Source organism: Choloepus didactylus, chromosome 8 (assembly GCF_015220235.1).
Source record: "Choloepus didactylus isolate mChoDid1 chromosome 8, mChoDid1.pri, whole genome shotgun sequence".
Classification (NCBI taxonomy): Eukaryota; Metazoa; Chordata; class Mammalia; order Pilosa; family Megalonychidae; genus Choloepus; species Choloepus didactylus.
In genome coordinates, this window is record NC_051314.1 from 128,715,021 (window position 1) to 128,728,749 (window position 13,729).

The 13,729-nt window shown below is 41.9% G+C and overlaps 1 protein-coding gene across 1 annotated transcript in view; it reads right to left on the reverse strand.

Moving 5' to 3' along the window:
* Positions 1 to 13,729, reverse strand: part of PRMT8 (protein arginine methyltransferase 8) — a 96,479-nt gene that overhangs the window by 44,029 nt on the left and 38,721 nt on the right. The window contains exon 3 of the mRNA XM_037847831.1: positions 922 to 1,077. Within this exon, the coding sequence (XP_037703759.1) occupies positions 922 to 1,077 (156 nt within the window). The remainder of the gene's footprint in view (positions 1 to 921; positions 1,078 to 13,729) is intronic.

Genomic DNA, 13,729 nt, shown 5'->3' on the forward strand with positions numbered 1-13,729 from the left:
CAAGCCTCTGGAGGCAGAGGGAGCCAAGGGGATTTGGAGCGTTTAGTTAAACGCGCAGCAGCTGAGGGCCCGCTGAATGCTGCTCAGCTCACCGTGGGGCCTCTGCTAATGACCTCACTTTTCTGCATACTGGGAGTTTGACTGTAGTTTGCCTTTAATTGTGATCAAGGTGAACTCCCTTTTTCCAGCCCTGGACCCACTACACTTTTCAAACGTCAGCCAGCAGCTCAGAGCACTGTTTGTTCTCAGTTGCTTTCCAGCTCTGGAACTCCTGGCCCCACTGTCATCAGGCTGTGTACAGCTGCATTGGGAGATCCAGGGGAAGGCTCGGGGGCTCCCAGTGGGTCAACCCACCTGGGGACACAGTGGCAGCTAAAGCAGCAGAATTTAAAACTATAGACTTGCCCTTTACAGAAAGAAGAAAGGAGATTTTCTTTTTATTATTCCCTAGGGCCCCATCCCAACTAGAATAACAAACCCTGAGCACTTGCCATATGCCAGGCACCGTTCTGAGCACTCCCCATGTATTAAACTCATTTAATCCCCACAATCACTCCATGTGCCTGGTACTATTATTACACCCATTTTACAACTGGGGAATCTGAGGTATGGAGAAGTGAATTGCCCAAGGTCACACATCTAGTGTGTGGAAGAGCTGAGCTCCAAAGCCGAGCCCCTTGGTGCAACCATCATGCTGACAGTGGGCCAAGCACCATCAGACCAGAACGGGCTCAGAAAAACCAAGAATTCTCATGCAAATGTCAGCAGTCATCAGGGTAAGGGGCAGGAAGCAATGCCCAGGTGCCAGGGTGTCCTCTACTCCTGCTTGGCAGTGTGACCCCAGTAAGAGGGAGGGAAGGGGGGATGCAGTGCCAGGGCTGGTTCTGCAGAGGCGAAGGGAGGGAGGGGTGGCATGCTCACCCCAAACACCTTCTTGGCCCCTGCTTTGGCAGCAAACATGGAAAGGATCCCAGTGCCACTGCCAACGTCCAGCACCACTTTGTCCTTGAACACGTGCTTGTTGTGGTACATGGAGTTCCGGTAAGTGAGAGTCCGCACCTCATCCTTCAGCATTTCCTGTGGTGGAAGGAAAGGAAAGGCAATGTCAATAGACCTCAAGGAACCCGGGAGGACACCAAGGTGGTGGGCCCCAGGAACGTCCCACCAATATTCTTCAAGGATCTTGATCAGCAGAGCCACAGAAGTGTACCAAGGGGCAGCTGGGGCAGAGGCTGCCTCTAGTCAGGGCTGCAGCATCCTAAGCACCCCAACCTCAAAACTCTGCCCCAGAAAGACAGCTTGGTACCTTCAGAAGAGAAACCTATGTCCAGACCTGAGAACGCTTCAAATGACCAAAGAACAAAAGGAAAAGTCGGTGCATTGCAGATGAGACATTTAAATTAGACCCAGAGGAGAACTTTCTGCCAAGGTGAAGGAATTATCGTTGAACAGGTTTTTAAAGGAGTGTTTGTTTGTTTTGTTTTCAGAATAGAGAGGATGTTCCTCTGCTCAGCATTATTTAACTGCTTTGTGGTGAAGGAAGTACTAGATTACCTCTTGCAATTGCCTCCAGCCCAAGGAGAACATAATTAATCTGTGTAAGCTGGTGAGGCAGGGATCATGGGCCATTCAAGTATTTGCAAACTCTTCTAAGTTATCACCAATAGGATTGGGATGACGGTTTTTAATAATCAACTTTATTGAGGTATAATTTGCATACAATAAAAGCAATTTTAAGTGTTTAGTTAAATGTAAGAATTTTGATGAAGGTACAGCCATGTAACAACCACCATAATCAAGATGTAGAACATTTCCATCACCCCAGAAAATTTTTAGGGCAGGCAACCACTGATCTGAATTCTATCACCAAAGCTTAGATCTGCCTGTACTAGAATTTCATAAATACTGAATCATACAGGATGCACACTTTTGTGTCTGACTTCTTTTGCTCAACATGAATTTTTTGAGATTCTTTCCCATCATCGCCCAGACCCAAGATTTGTTTCTTTGTTCTTGTGGAATAGTGTTCCACTGTGTGAACTTGCCGCAATGTGTTTATCCATTCATTTGCTGATGGATATTGGATTGTTTCCAGTTTGAGGTCATTATCAATAACACTACTGTGGACATTCTTGTATAAATATTTTTGAATATGTATGTTTACATTTCCCTTGGGTAAATTTTTGGAAGTGGGTTTGATGGGTCTTAAGGTAGATGTGGGTTTAACTTTATAAGAAATTGCCAGTTTTCCAAGATAGCTGTACCATTTGATGGTCCTACCAGCAGGGTAAGAGAATTCACATCCTGGCAACTTAGTATTCTCAGTCCTGTTTTGTTAGGTTTGATTTTGTTTTTGTTTTATTAGAGGAGTTGTAGGTTTACAGAAAATTTGTGCAGAAAGTACAGAATTCCTAGTAACCACCCCCTCACACATGGTTTTCTCTGTTGTTAACATTTTGCATTAGCATGATAACTTTGTTGTAACTGATGAAACAATACTATTATAATTGTACTATTAACTAGAGTCCAAGGTTTGCATTAGGGTTCACTCTTTGTGTTGTAGAGTTCTATGGTGTTTTTTAAGTCTGTTTGTTTGTTTTTATCCTAGTGACATACATAGAACCTAAAATTTCCCCTTTTAACCACCTTCAAATATACAATCCAGTGGTGTTAATTCCATTCACAATGTTGTGATACTGTCACCACCATCCGTTAGCAAAACTTTTCTGCCACATCAACAGAAACTGTTTTTTTAATTTTAGCCCTCCGATGGGTGTGAAGTGGTTTCTTGTTGTAATCTTTATTGCATTTCCCTGATGACTGTAGACGCAGATAATTTGTTCATAGGCTTATTAACTATTTATATGCCTTCTTTTGTGACATGTCTGTTCAAGTCTTTTGTCTATTTAATAAAAAGTTGTTTATCTTTTTATTAACGAATTGTAGAAATTGAATCCTTTGTCAGATATATGTTTTGTAAATATTTTTTCCCAATCTGCAACCATTTTCTTAATGTTGTCTTCTGAAAAGTAGTTTTTAATTTTGATAAAGACAGATTTTCTGTTTTTATTTTCTTTTATGATTACTGCTTTTTGGGTCCTGCCCAGTGTTTGTCTCCCAGGGTCACAAAGTTATCTTTTTATGTTTTCTTTCAGAAGTTTCATAGTTTTGCCTTTTACTTTAAGGTCTATGCTTCATGTGAAATAATGTTTGTGTATGACATGAGTTAGGGTATGAGTTCATTTTTTCATACAAATAGCTGGCTATTCAAGCACCATTTATTGAATAGACTATCATTTTGCCCATTGAATTACTTTGCCACATTGTCAAAATCAATGACTGTATGTATGAGTCAATTTCTGGTCTCTCTAATCTGTTCCATCAATGAACCAATTCAACACAGGCTTGATTCCTATAGTTTCATATTAATCATGAAATGAAGCAGTGTGAGTCCTCTGATTTTGTTCTTCTTTTATAAGATTATTTTGGTTACTCTAGATCCTTTGCATTTCCATATAAAGTCTAGAATCAGCTGAGGTTTTGACTGCAATTGTATTGAATCTGTAGATCAAATTGGGGAGAATTGACATCTTAGTCAATATTGAGGCTTACAATCCAAGAACATGATATGCCTCTCCATTTATTTAAGCCTTTAACTTCTCTCTGCAATGTTTTATAGATTTCAGTAGAGAGGGCTTGCATTTCCTTTATTAAATTAATTCAGTATTTCATTTTTATGGTCTTGTACATGGTGTTCTTTAAAATTTAATTTTCCAAATGTTTAGTGTTTATATATATGCATATTGAACCTCAAACTTGCAGCTTTGCTAAATTCACTTATTAATTCTAGTAGGTATTTAAATAGATTCCTTTGTCTTTCTATATAAAAAAATCTTATAATCTGTGCATGAAGACACACAGATTTTATTTATTTTTTTTATTTTTTATTTTTTTTTTTTTGCCTTTTATTTCTTGTTCTTTCCTCTTGCCTACTGTATTGGCATGGACTTCCAGTATAATGTTGAATAGAAGTTGAGAGAACCGACATTCAATTATTTATAATATATGACCATTAAGTACAATTTTAGCATTCCCATATATACCTTGTGTCAGATTGAAGAAGTTCCTTTCTATTTCTAATTCACAGAGAGTTTTTATCATGGATTTGTATGGAATTTTGTCATGTGCTTTTTCTGAGATGGTACATGTTTTAGTTTCCTAGACTCCTTAAAGCAGATACCATGAAATGGGTTGGCTGAAACAATGGGAATGTATTAGCCTACAGTTTGAGGCCAAGAAAATGTCCAAATCAAGGCATCATCAAGACAATGCTTTCTTCCTGAAGACTGACTGCTGGCGATCCTTGGCTCCTCTACCACATAGCAAGGCTCATGGCAGGGCACATGGCGGTGTCTGCTGGTGTCTCCCTTCTCTTCTAGATTGTATTGATTTCAGCTTCTTGCTTCCATGGCTTTCTCTCTCTCTGTATTCATTCCATTTAAAAGGACTCCTGTAAGAGTATTAAGATCCATTCTGAATGAATCTTATACCTTCACTACTCCTTAATGGAAGTAGCCTTGTCAAAAGGCCCTACTTACAATGGGCTTGCAGGAATGGATTAGATTTAAGAGAATGTTTTCTGGGATACATACAGCTTCAAACCACCAACATTATATGATTTTTCTCTTTTATTCTGTTAAGTCATTGAGCTCCATAGATTAGTTTTCAAATGTCAAGCCAACATTTCATCATGATATAGTATCCTTCTTAAATATTGATGGGTTTTAGTTATTAATATTTTGTTGCAGATTTTTGTATCTACAATTATGAGGGATATGGATCTGTAATTTCCTCTGTAATTTTCTTTTTTTTGGGTTACCAGAGTTGCTGATCTCATCACACAAGTTAGGAAGTGTTCTCTCATATATTTTCTGAAAAAGTTTGTGTGAGATTGGTATTGTTCCTGTATTAACTGTTCGGTATATTTCACCAGTAAACCACCTGAGCCTGGAGTTTGTATTGTGTGGAGGCGGGGTGAGGGTGGGAAGCTGTTGTGTTATGAATTCAATTTATTTAATAAATAGAGGGATATTTTAGTTTTCTATTCATCTTGAGTCCATTTTGATGGGGTGTTTTTTCAAGAATTTGTCCATTTCATCTAAGATGTCAAATTTATGGCATAACATTGTCATGACAATATAATATTTTCCTACTATCTTTTGAATGCCTGTATGATCTATAATGATGTCCTTGCTTTCATTTATGATATTATAATTTGCCTTTTTGCTGTTTTTTTCTTGATCAGTCTAGTTGAGCATCAATTTGATTAATCAAAAAAAAAAAAAAAAACACACACATACCAACATTTGGCTTTGTTGGTTTCCTCTATTGCTCAATTTCTATTTCATTGATTTCTGCTCTTATCTTTATTATTTCCTTTCTTAACTTATTTGGGCTTTATTTGCTCTTCTTTCTGAGCTTCATAAGGTAAAAGCTTTCATCGTTGATGTTTGAGCTTTAGTCTTTTTGAATACAAGCATTAAAAACTATGAATTTCCCTCTAAGGATTGCTTTAACTGCATCCCACAAATATTGATATGTTGTGTTTTCACTATCAGTCAGTTTGGAATATTTTATAATTTCTTTTGTGATTTCTACTTTTATCTATGAGTTATTTAGAAGAGTGCCATTTCATTTCCTAATATTTGAAGATTTTTGTAGATAACTATTATTAATTTCTAATTTAATTCCATTATAATAAAAAAACATACTCTGTATAATTTTAACCTTTTGAAATGTGATGAATTTTATTTTATGCCCCAGCACATGATTTATCTTAATGAATTGTTCCATGAGTACTTGAAAAGAATGTATATTCTTACAGCTTAGGGATGCAATGTTCTATAAATGCCAATTAGGTCAGGTTGTTTGATAGTATTGCTCAAACTTCCCATATCCCTAATGATTTTTTGTGTATTTGTTCAATCAATTAAACTCTGAAACTATGATTGAGTATTTGCCTCTTTCTCCCTTTCTTTCTATAGTTTTTGCTTCATACTGTTTGAAGCTCTGGCATGTATGTTGTGTTGGCTCTGTAATGTGTCTATGTTCCCCAGAATTCCTTTCTTGTATGTTTCCAATAGGTTGTTCACACAGAACATTCTTGCAAGATTTTGAAGGCAGAAACAAGGCAGCAACCTCTTCACAGTATACACATATTGTTGTCAACTTGTTGCTTCACTTGCTTGATCTGAAGCTGCAGCTGGGCCTGCAAGTGCTCTACCTTCTCCCTCAGCTTCTCTAATTCCTGGGTCAGATTCTGTGTTTAGCAACATGATTAGACAAGCCAGCTTCTGCAGAATATCTTCACTGCCAAGGTCCAAAGCAATAAGAGTGAACACCAGTTTCTGTCTCCTCATAGGGTTCCAGTTTGTGCTTTTGAGTTCCAGCTTGCCCCTGATCTCCCTAACACCTCTACTTCCAGTGGTAAAATGGGCACGGGAAGTGCATGGCCTGAAAAGGCAAAAGAGATACTCAAATTATTGCCCATAGATTTCTGTAATCCAATGCCTATGGAAGACAGAACCCTGGGTGACCAAGTATTTATTATCTTAGAACATTTTAATCAAAATGAAGAGTACGGTGGGGTCGGTTGGTTGCTTGCTATTAACGGTGCTGGAAGACTTGGGGAAAGAAAATGATGAACTCAGGTCTTTAAATTCCCAGCTCAAGATTCGCATAAAACACCTGAAAGCTTCTATGATTGCCCCAACGGAGACTTCATTTTCTGAGCCACAGGTCTAATCCCGTAAGTATCTGAATTACAAGGCAAATTAAATACCCATCCTTGCAGGGACAATTTTGTTAAAATTAGGGCACTGATTGGGAAGAAATAGGACCCTAAAAATTGGAATGGGAACACTTGGACAAATTACAATGAAGCTGAGGACCTCAAACCCTAAATTCTATCGAATCTTCCTTGCTTGCAGAGGCAGCCCTTGCACCTCTGCCTGAGGAGGTTAACCCCCCTTGCCTGAAGAATTGTATTGGCCTCCCTTGAGGTAGTTGCCTTACAAGATACTACTGCTCCTTCTCAGGATGTGCCCCCACCACCCCTCTTTGCTACTAGCCCTATAACTGGACCCAACTCCCAGCAGTTCTCAAAGAACGAGGTACAAAGTGTGACCCAGGGAGGAGGTGAAATACACACCAAAGAACTGCATGATATTTCCTATTTGTATAAATAGAAACCTGGAGAAAATACAGGGAATGGATATTAAGAGTGTGACATTAAGATGGAAGGAATATACCGTTGGATCAGGCCAAATTTATTGATATAGACCCAGTAAGCAGAGATTTTGGTGTAATGTTCTAGCTTGAGGGTCTTGGAAAGGCTCTAATGGTTTCTTTGGTTGGTTGAGTGAAACATGGACCCAAAGGAGGCTACGCTATAGGAAACTGAAATGTCAGAACTCCCTTGGTACACAGAAGAGGAAAGTATCAGAGGTTTATTTAATACAGATAAAGTGTCCAAAGGGAGACTGGAATACTAGAGTGCATTTGTTGTGTAAGACCTGCTCACCCACCCCTCAGGTGGTCCAGAGCACACACCTTTTACCACAACTGTGAGAAATGCATTTGTGGGAGGACCCCCAGTATCCCTGAAAAGTTCTGTGGTTGCTCTTCTTGGTGGATCTGAAATTACAGTGGGAACTGCCACCACTGAACTGGGATCCTTAAACGCAATGGGGTTAAAAGGATCTCAGGGTGGCAGGGGCCATGTGGGAGCACTTTATGACCAAAGGTAGGAAGGTAGATGTGGTTACCATAATGGACAGTGTAGTCAGGGCTAATCAGAATAGTTCTACATGGAGACCTATGGTATTGGCATTTGGTTGATCATGGTGTACCTAGTAAAGAAATAGATAGGCACCATACTAAATTCTTATATGACCTATATAAACAGAAAAGCTATAGCTGTAGTGAACAGAAGTATAATTTGAACCACCAAAACAGAGAGCCATGGCCTCTCAATACATTCCCAGACTTGAGCCAGTTTACAGACTTTAGTGAAGAGGGAGCCAGGTCCCTATGAGGAAGGAACCAGCTTTATTACCAGAGATTTATACTGTGACTCTTTCTCCCAGTCTTCCTCCAAAGGGATCTATAGCCAATTACCAGGGTGTCTGTACATTGGGAAAAGGGAAATTATTAGACTTTTGGGGGGCTCACTGGACAAGGTAATCCTGGAGACCCAAAGTATCACATAGCCCACCAATCAGGGTAGGGGTTTATGGAGGTCAGGTGATCAATGGATTTTTAGCTCTGGTCCATCTCACAGTGGGACCAGTGGGTCCCTGAATCCATCCTGTGGTTATTTCCCCAGCTCTGGAATACATAGTTGGGCTAGACATACAAAGCAACAGACACATCCCCACATTGGTTCCCTGACTGATGGAATGAGGGCTACTATGGTAGGAAAGGCCAAGTGGCAGCCACACCAACTGCCTCTACCTAGGAAAATAGTAAACCAAAAGCAATTCTGCATTCCTGGGGAGATTGCAAACATAGTGCCACCATCTAGGATTTTAAAGATGCAAGTGTGGTGATTCCCACCACATCGCCATTTGACTCCTCTGTTTAGCCTTTGCAGAAAACAGACAGATCTTGGAGGATGACAGTAGAAATCATAAATATAATCAGGTGGTGACTCCAATTGTAGCTGCGTTTCAGATGTGGCTTTGTTGCTTGAGCAAATCAACACAAAGGGCTGCAGTTTTTAATTAGTTTTAGAAATTTATCTATTTCCTATCGCTGCTATTAAAAATTACCAAAAATTTAGTGGCTTAACACAACACAAATTTATTCTCTCACAGTTTCAGAATTCAGAAGCCTGAAATCAGTTTCAGTGAGCTAAAGACAAGGTGTCAGTAGGGTTGGTTCCTCCTGAAGGGAAAGTGGGGGGAATCTTTTTCCTTGCCTTTTTCAGCTTCTAGTGACCAGCTGCATTCTTTGGTGCATGGTCCCTTCCTTCATCTTGAAAGTGTACCACTCCATCGTGGCTTCCCCATCACACCACCTTCTCCTCTGATTCTGATTCCTCCCCTGTCCCTCTTGTAAGGACCTTCGTGATTACATTGGGCCTACTGGTTGCTCCAGGACAGTCTTCCATCTCAATATCCTGAACTTAATCACACCTGCAAATTCCCTTTTCCCATATACTGCAGCATCCATAGGTTTCCAGGATTAGGCCATGGACATAGTTTGGCAGTCATTATTTAGCCTACCACACTACATTTCCTCAAAAATTTTTTCTGCCTCATTCTCTCTCTTCTTTCCTTCTAGTACTCTATTATCCTTATGCTTTACCACTTGAGTCTGTCCCACAAGGCTCTGTTCATTTCTTTTCAAACTCTTTTCTCTCTATGCTTCAATCTGGATGATTTCTATTGACCTATCTTCAAGTTTGCAGATCCTTTCTTCTATTGCATTCTTTCTGCTATAAATCCCATCTAGTGAATATTTGATTTAGATATTGCATTTTTTAATTGTAAGTTTTCCATTTGGCTCTTTTTCATTTCCAAACCCCTCCTGAAATTCCTCTTCTTTTCACCCATTGTATCTATTTAAGTTTTTGCCTAATAATTCCAACACCTGGGTTGTGTGTATATCCTTTCTATTGACTGATTTTTCTCTCGACTGTGGATCAAATTCTTCTTTTCTTCACAGGTATTATAATTTTCTATTCTGTGTCACACATTGCATCTAAGGAACAGCTGTGGATGAAGTAGATTTTTTTTTCCTAAAAGGGAATGCACTTTCCTTTGTTCGGCAGCTGAAAGGATGGGCTATTCAATTCAATTCAGTCATAAATTGAGCATGTTTGGGGTGGGTTATAGCTTTAATCTCTCTAGCAGGGCCTTAAAATTCAAGGGGATCTGAAAAGAGCTTAGATTTACTTTTCTGCTTGGCTGAAAAACATGGGTTTGGCTGGATGGAGTTTACTTCAATCTTCAAATACTTTGAAGGTGAGTTCAAGCTTCACCATCACACCACCTTCTGAGCAGGGTGATCTCTGAGATCTCTGAGACCAGGCACCACAGTATTACAAGACCTCAAAACTGTGAGGCCACCAGATGGGAAGATCAGTATCCCCAGCCCAGGCACAGGGCATGTAAAGTAATAGGTGCTTAATAGGAAGATGGTACAGCAGAGTGATTTAACACAGATTCTGGGGCCAGAATTCCTGCATTCAAATAGTTCCATGACTTTTGAGCTTTCTGATCCAGGACACTGTGTAGACTTCCATGCCTCAATTTCCTCATCTGGAAAATGTGGCAATAGTAGCACCTACTTCATGAAACTATTGTGATGATTAAATAAATATAATAAGGGTTATAAAAATATTAGCTCTGACTCTTTGTGAGAACCCTGACCTTTTTCATCCATGCAAGGAAATAGTGAAGAGGGAGAGGCAAATAATGACAGAGGTTTCAGAAATCTCTCAATCATAGCCATAGTTAAAGTTCTAATGGCCTCTCCTGATTGGAGTTGGATTGGCATGGTACCTCCAGAGAACCTTTTTTGTAAGGGTGAGCTCCCCAAAAGCACCCCTTTAGTTCATCATCCTTCTGTCACTTCTGTGCCCCTTTCTGCCTTCCTTAAGGCCCCAGACCACAGGGGCTAGTTATGAAGATGCAAATTCTGGGAGAACAGAAGTTGTGACTTAGCAAGCTTCCAGACACCTCCTTCCCCTACCTGGTCTGCTAATAGAAACAAACAAACAAACAAAAAACCCTCCCTTCCCTTCCTCCACCCCTCATTTAATCATCCCAGGGAGAATGGCCCAAAGAAGTCTCAAGACGTTTCAGACAAGAACTTGCCACTCTTTGTGGAAAACAATTCCCAGCCCCCAGCTGTGGACAACTTTGTCTCCCAGCTTTCCTGCCTATTAAACACATGACAGCACATTGACTAATTGCTGGGAAAGGAGGCCCTGAAGAATCTATTTCAAAAGAAACTGCAGCAAAGATTCTCAAAAGAAGGGAGCTGGCCAGGAATGGGATCGGGGCCCAGGGCTTTGGGGGGGCTGAGAGCACAGCCACATTGGCAGGGATTCTCGCGGCTGAGGCCAACTCATCCCAGCACCGACTGTCAAAGATGCTGAGCACTTAGAGCTGGGGTCCTGGAGGTCATGGAGCCCGCCCCTGCTCCCAGGGCAGAGGCCTCAGTAAACACTCATCTCCCCTGTCACTTCTGCTCCTGCTCTAGATTCTGTTCTTCTCAGAGAGGCACAGTGACAGAAGGAAGAGGTCTCTCCCTAGTCGCCTGCCCTCCAGAACCGAGTCCAGAGTCATCTCTGGGTAGAGCCGTGGGATGGGGTGGGATGGGAAGGACAGAAGTCTCCAGCATTGCCTCCAGGCCCCAATGACCATCCCTCTCCCCCCAATCCATCCTGCTCCATGTTTCCCAAACACTCACAGATCACTATTAATCAACAAGCTGGCAGTGCTTCCTGCCCGTGTGAGCATCTTGTTCACGACGGGCAGAAGACTGCCAAACAGCCAGCTCTGCTCCGGATGGTGAAATATGGGTGTTGCCCAGACTGGGCAGGCAAAGGCATAGCTGTGAGCTGTCTGGCCTGGAACAAGGCTTTCTGGTGCCTGATAACGGGAAATGAGCAGGCCTTCTTTTCTGCAAAGAACCATGTTGACAGTCCATCCAGGGTGAAGCAAAACCTCGGGGGTGAAGAATAGATAGTTAGCCACCCCTGTGTGAAAGGACTGACGCATTTCACCAGAAGCTGGGGGTACAGAGATGGCCTATAGCTGCAGCAGCAAGGATTTAAGCTAGATGTCCAGAAGTACTGCCTGATGAGAAGGAGGGCTAAGGGGTTTTCTAGGATTGGTGAGTGACCAAGGAAAGAAATGTTAACTATGACCTGCAGACTTTATCCAAAACCCCTGCTCAGTCTGCACTATTCTTATATGTGTTCACAGACAAGTTTGATTTATTTGGTGGCCCTTGGTGTCCTCTCCCCAGTAGGAGGCTTTCTTTTCTGGGTGCCCGGCTGTGGTGCTACCAGTATCACTTGAGTGACTAGCTTAGCAGCTGTATCAACAAATCTTTGCAGATCAGACAATGTGACAATCCCTGGCTAAGAAGCTGGGGACAGCAAGTCCTGAAGGAATTCTAAAGATTATTAATAGCACAGGAGAGCACAATCTAAGTGCCAAAGGTGTGGCTAGCAAGAATTTAGGGATTCAGAGGAAGTGTCAGAGAAGTCAATCACAGAGGGCTCCCCGGGGGCAGTGAGTCTGAAGACTGGCAAAGGGAAGCTTGAGCTAGACATCCTGGTTGGTTGGTTTCTAATGAAGGAATCTCAGGCAGATGCCAGGGGAGGCATTTTGGGATCTTCCCAGGAACAGCCCGGAAATGGATAACCCGAGCCTCAAGGCCTATTAGAAATTGTCACATGGAGAATATGGCCTTTAAAGAGGGTAGGCTCTCGAGGAGAGGCAGCTCTCAAAGTCTTCCCTTCTGCCTCCCAGAGCCCCTCACAGGCCTTCGACAGGGCCCCGTGCATGGTCCCCACCCACACCCTCATGGGGAGCAGGATCCAGGACTGTGTAACAGCTCACCTGTCTGCATGGAGATGGCATTCAAACCTGCAAGGGCGGCAGGTTCAGCTGCTCATCCTCCTGAGCCAGGCCCCCCAGAACTGAACACCGGCCCCACCCCATCATCTCCCCTGCAGTCCCCAGGCCTGTGGGGAGAGCAGTCCTCAGAGAGCCAAACCCGGGGCTGCCCTGGGGTACGGGAGGCTCAGCCCCACCCCCACCTTCTACCTCCAAATGGTGCTGCAAAGGAACCAGCAAGAACAAATGAATCTAGGTGATTCTTAAGGTTTTCGGAAAGGAAGGAAGATTTGTTTTCCAGGAAGGCGATAAGGTATGGTGGTTAGGAATGAAGTCCCTGCAGCGAACGTGTTTAATCGCCAGCCCTGCCCTTTACCAGTTGTGTGGCCTTGGTCAAAGGACCAGCAAGGACCAGTGAGGGTTGATCTGATTCTTAGAGCCTTTGATTCTCATCTGTAAAACAAGGACAATATCAATACCAACCCCACAGAGTTGGGTTGGCCTGAGGAATAAATGTGTCAGTAATATAAAAGGTTTGTAACAGGGCCTGGCATGTAGTAAGCACTCAAAAAAAAAAAAAAAAAAAAAAAAGAAGAAGAAGAAGAAGGCTAGTTATTGTTGTTAAACACCTTTCCAGCAATGGCTTCACCATTTCAGCACAGGAAGGGTTTGGTGGTAGCATCTGATCTGAAGGGGAGGAGTCAGGACTTGTTTTGCAAATGCATTTGCCAGCAAGCAAACTTTTGTTCCCTTTAAAATATTTTCCTTGCATTAGAAGGGACTAATAGAAGCATTTTCTTCATAGGGTTCTTATGAAGATTAAACAGGAAATAACACGTATAGTGTGCTTACAACAGTGCCTGGCACTCCGCAAGTACCTGGTAAATGTGGGTTGTTTATTTGGGGTGACTTGACAGAGTATTGGAAATTATAAGGGGGTACAAGCACCATGTGCCACCAGTGTTGCCAGGAAGCCTTGGTTAGGAAGCCTGTTCTGTTCCACAGCTGACATAAATCCTCCCTGCTGCAGTTGAAGACCGGCATTTAGACGTAAGAATTTCTTTGAGACTCAATCAAGGTTGCAGACCTGG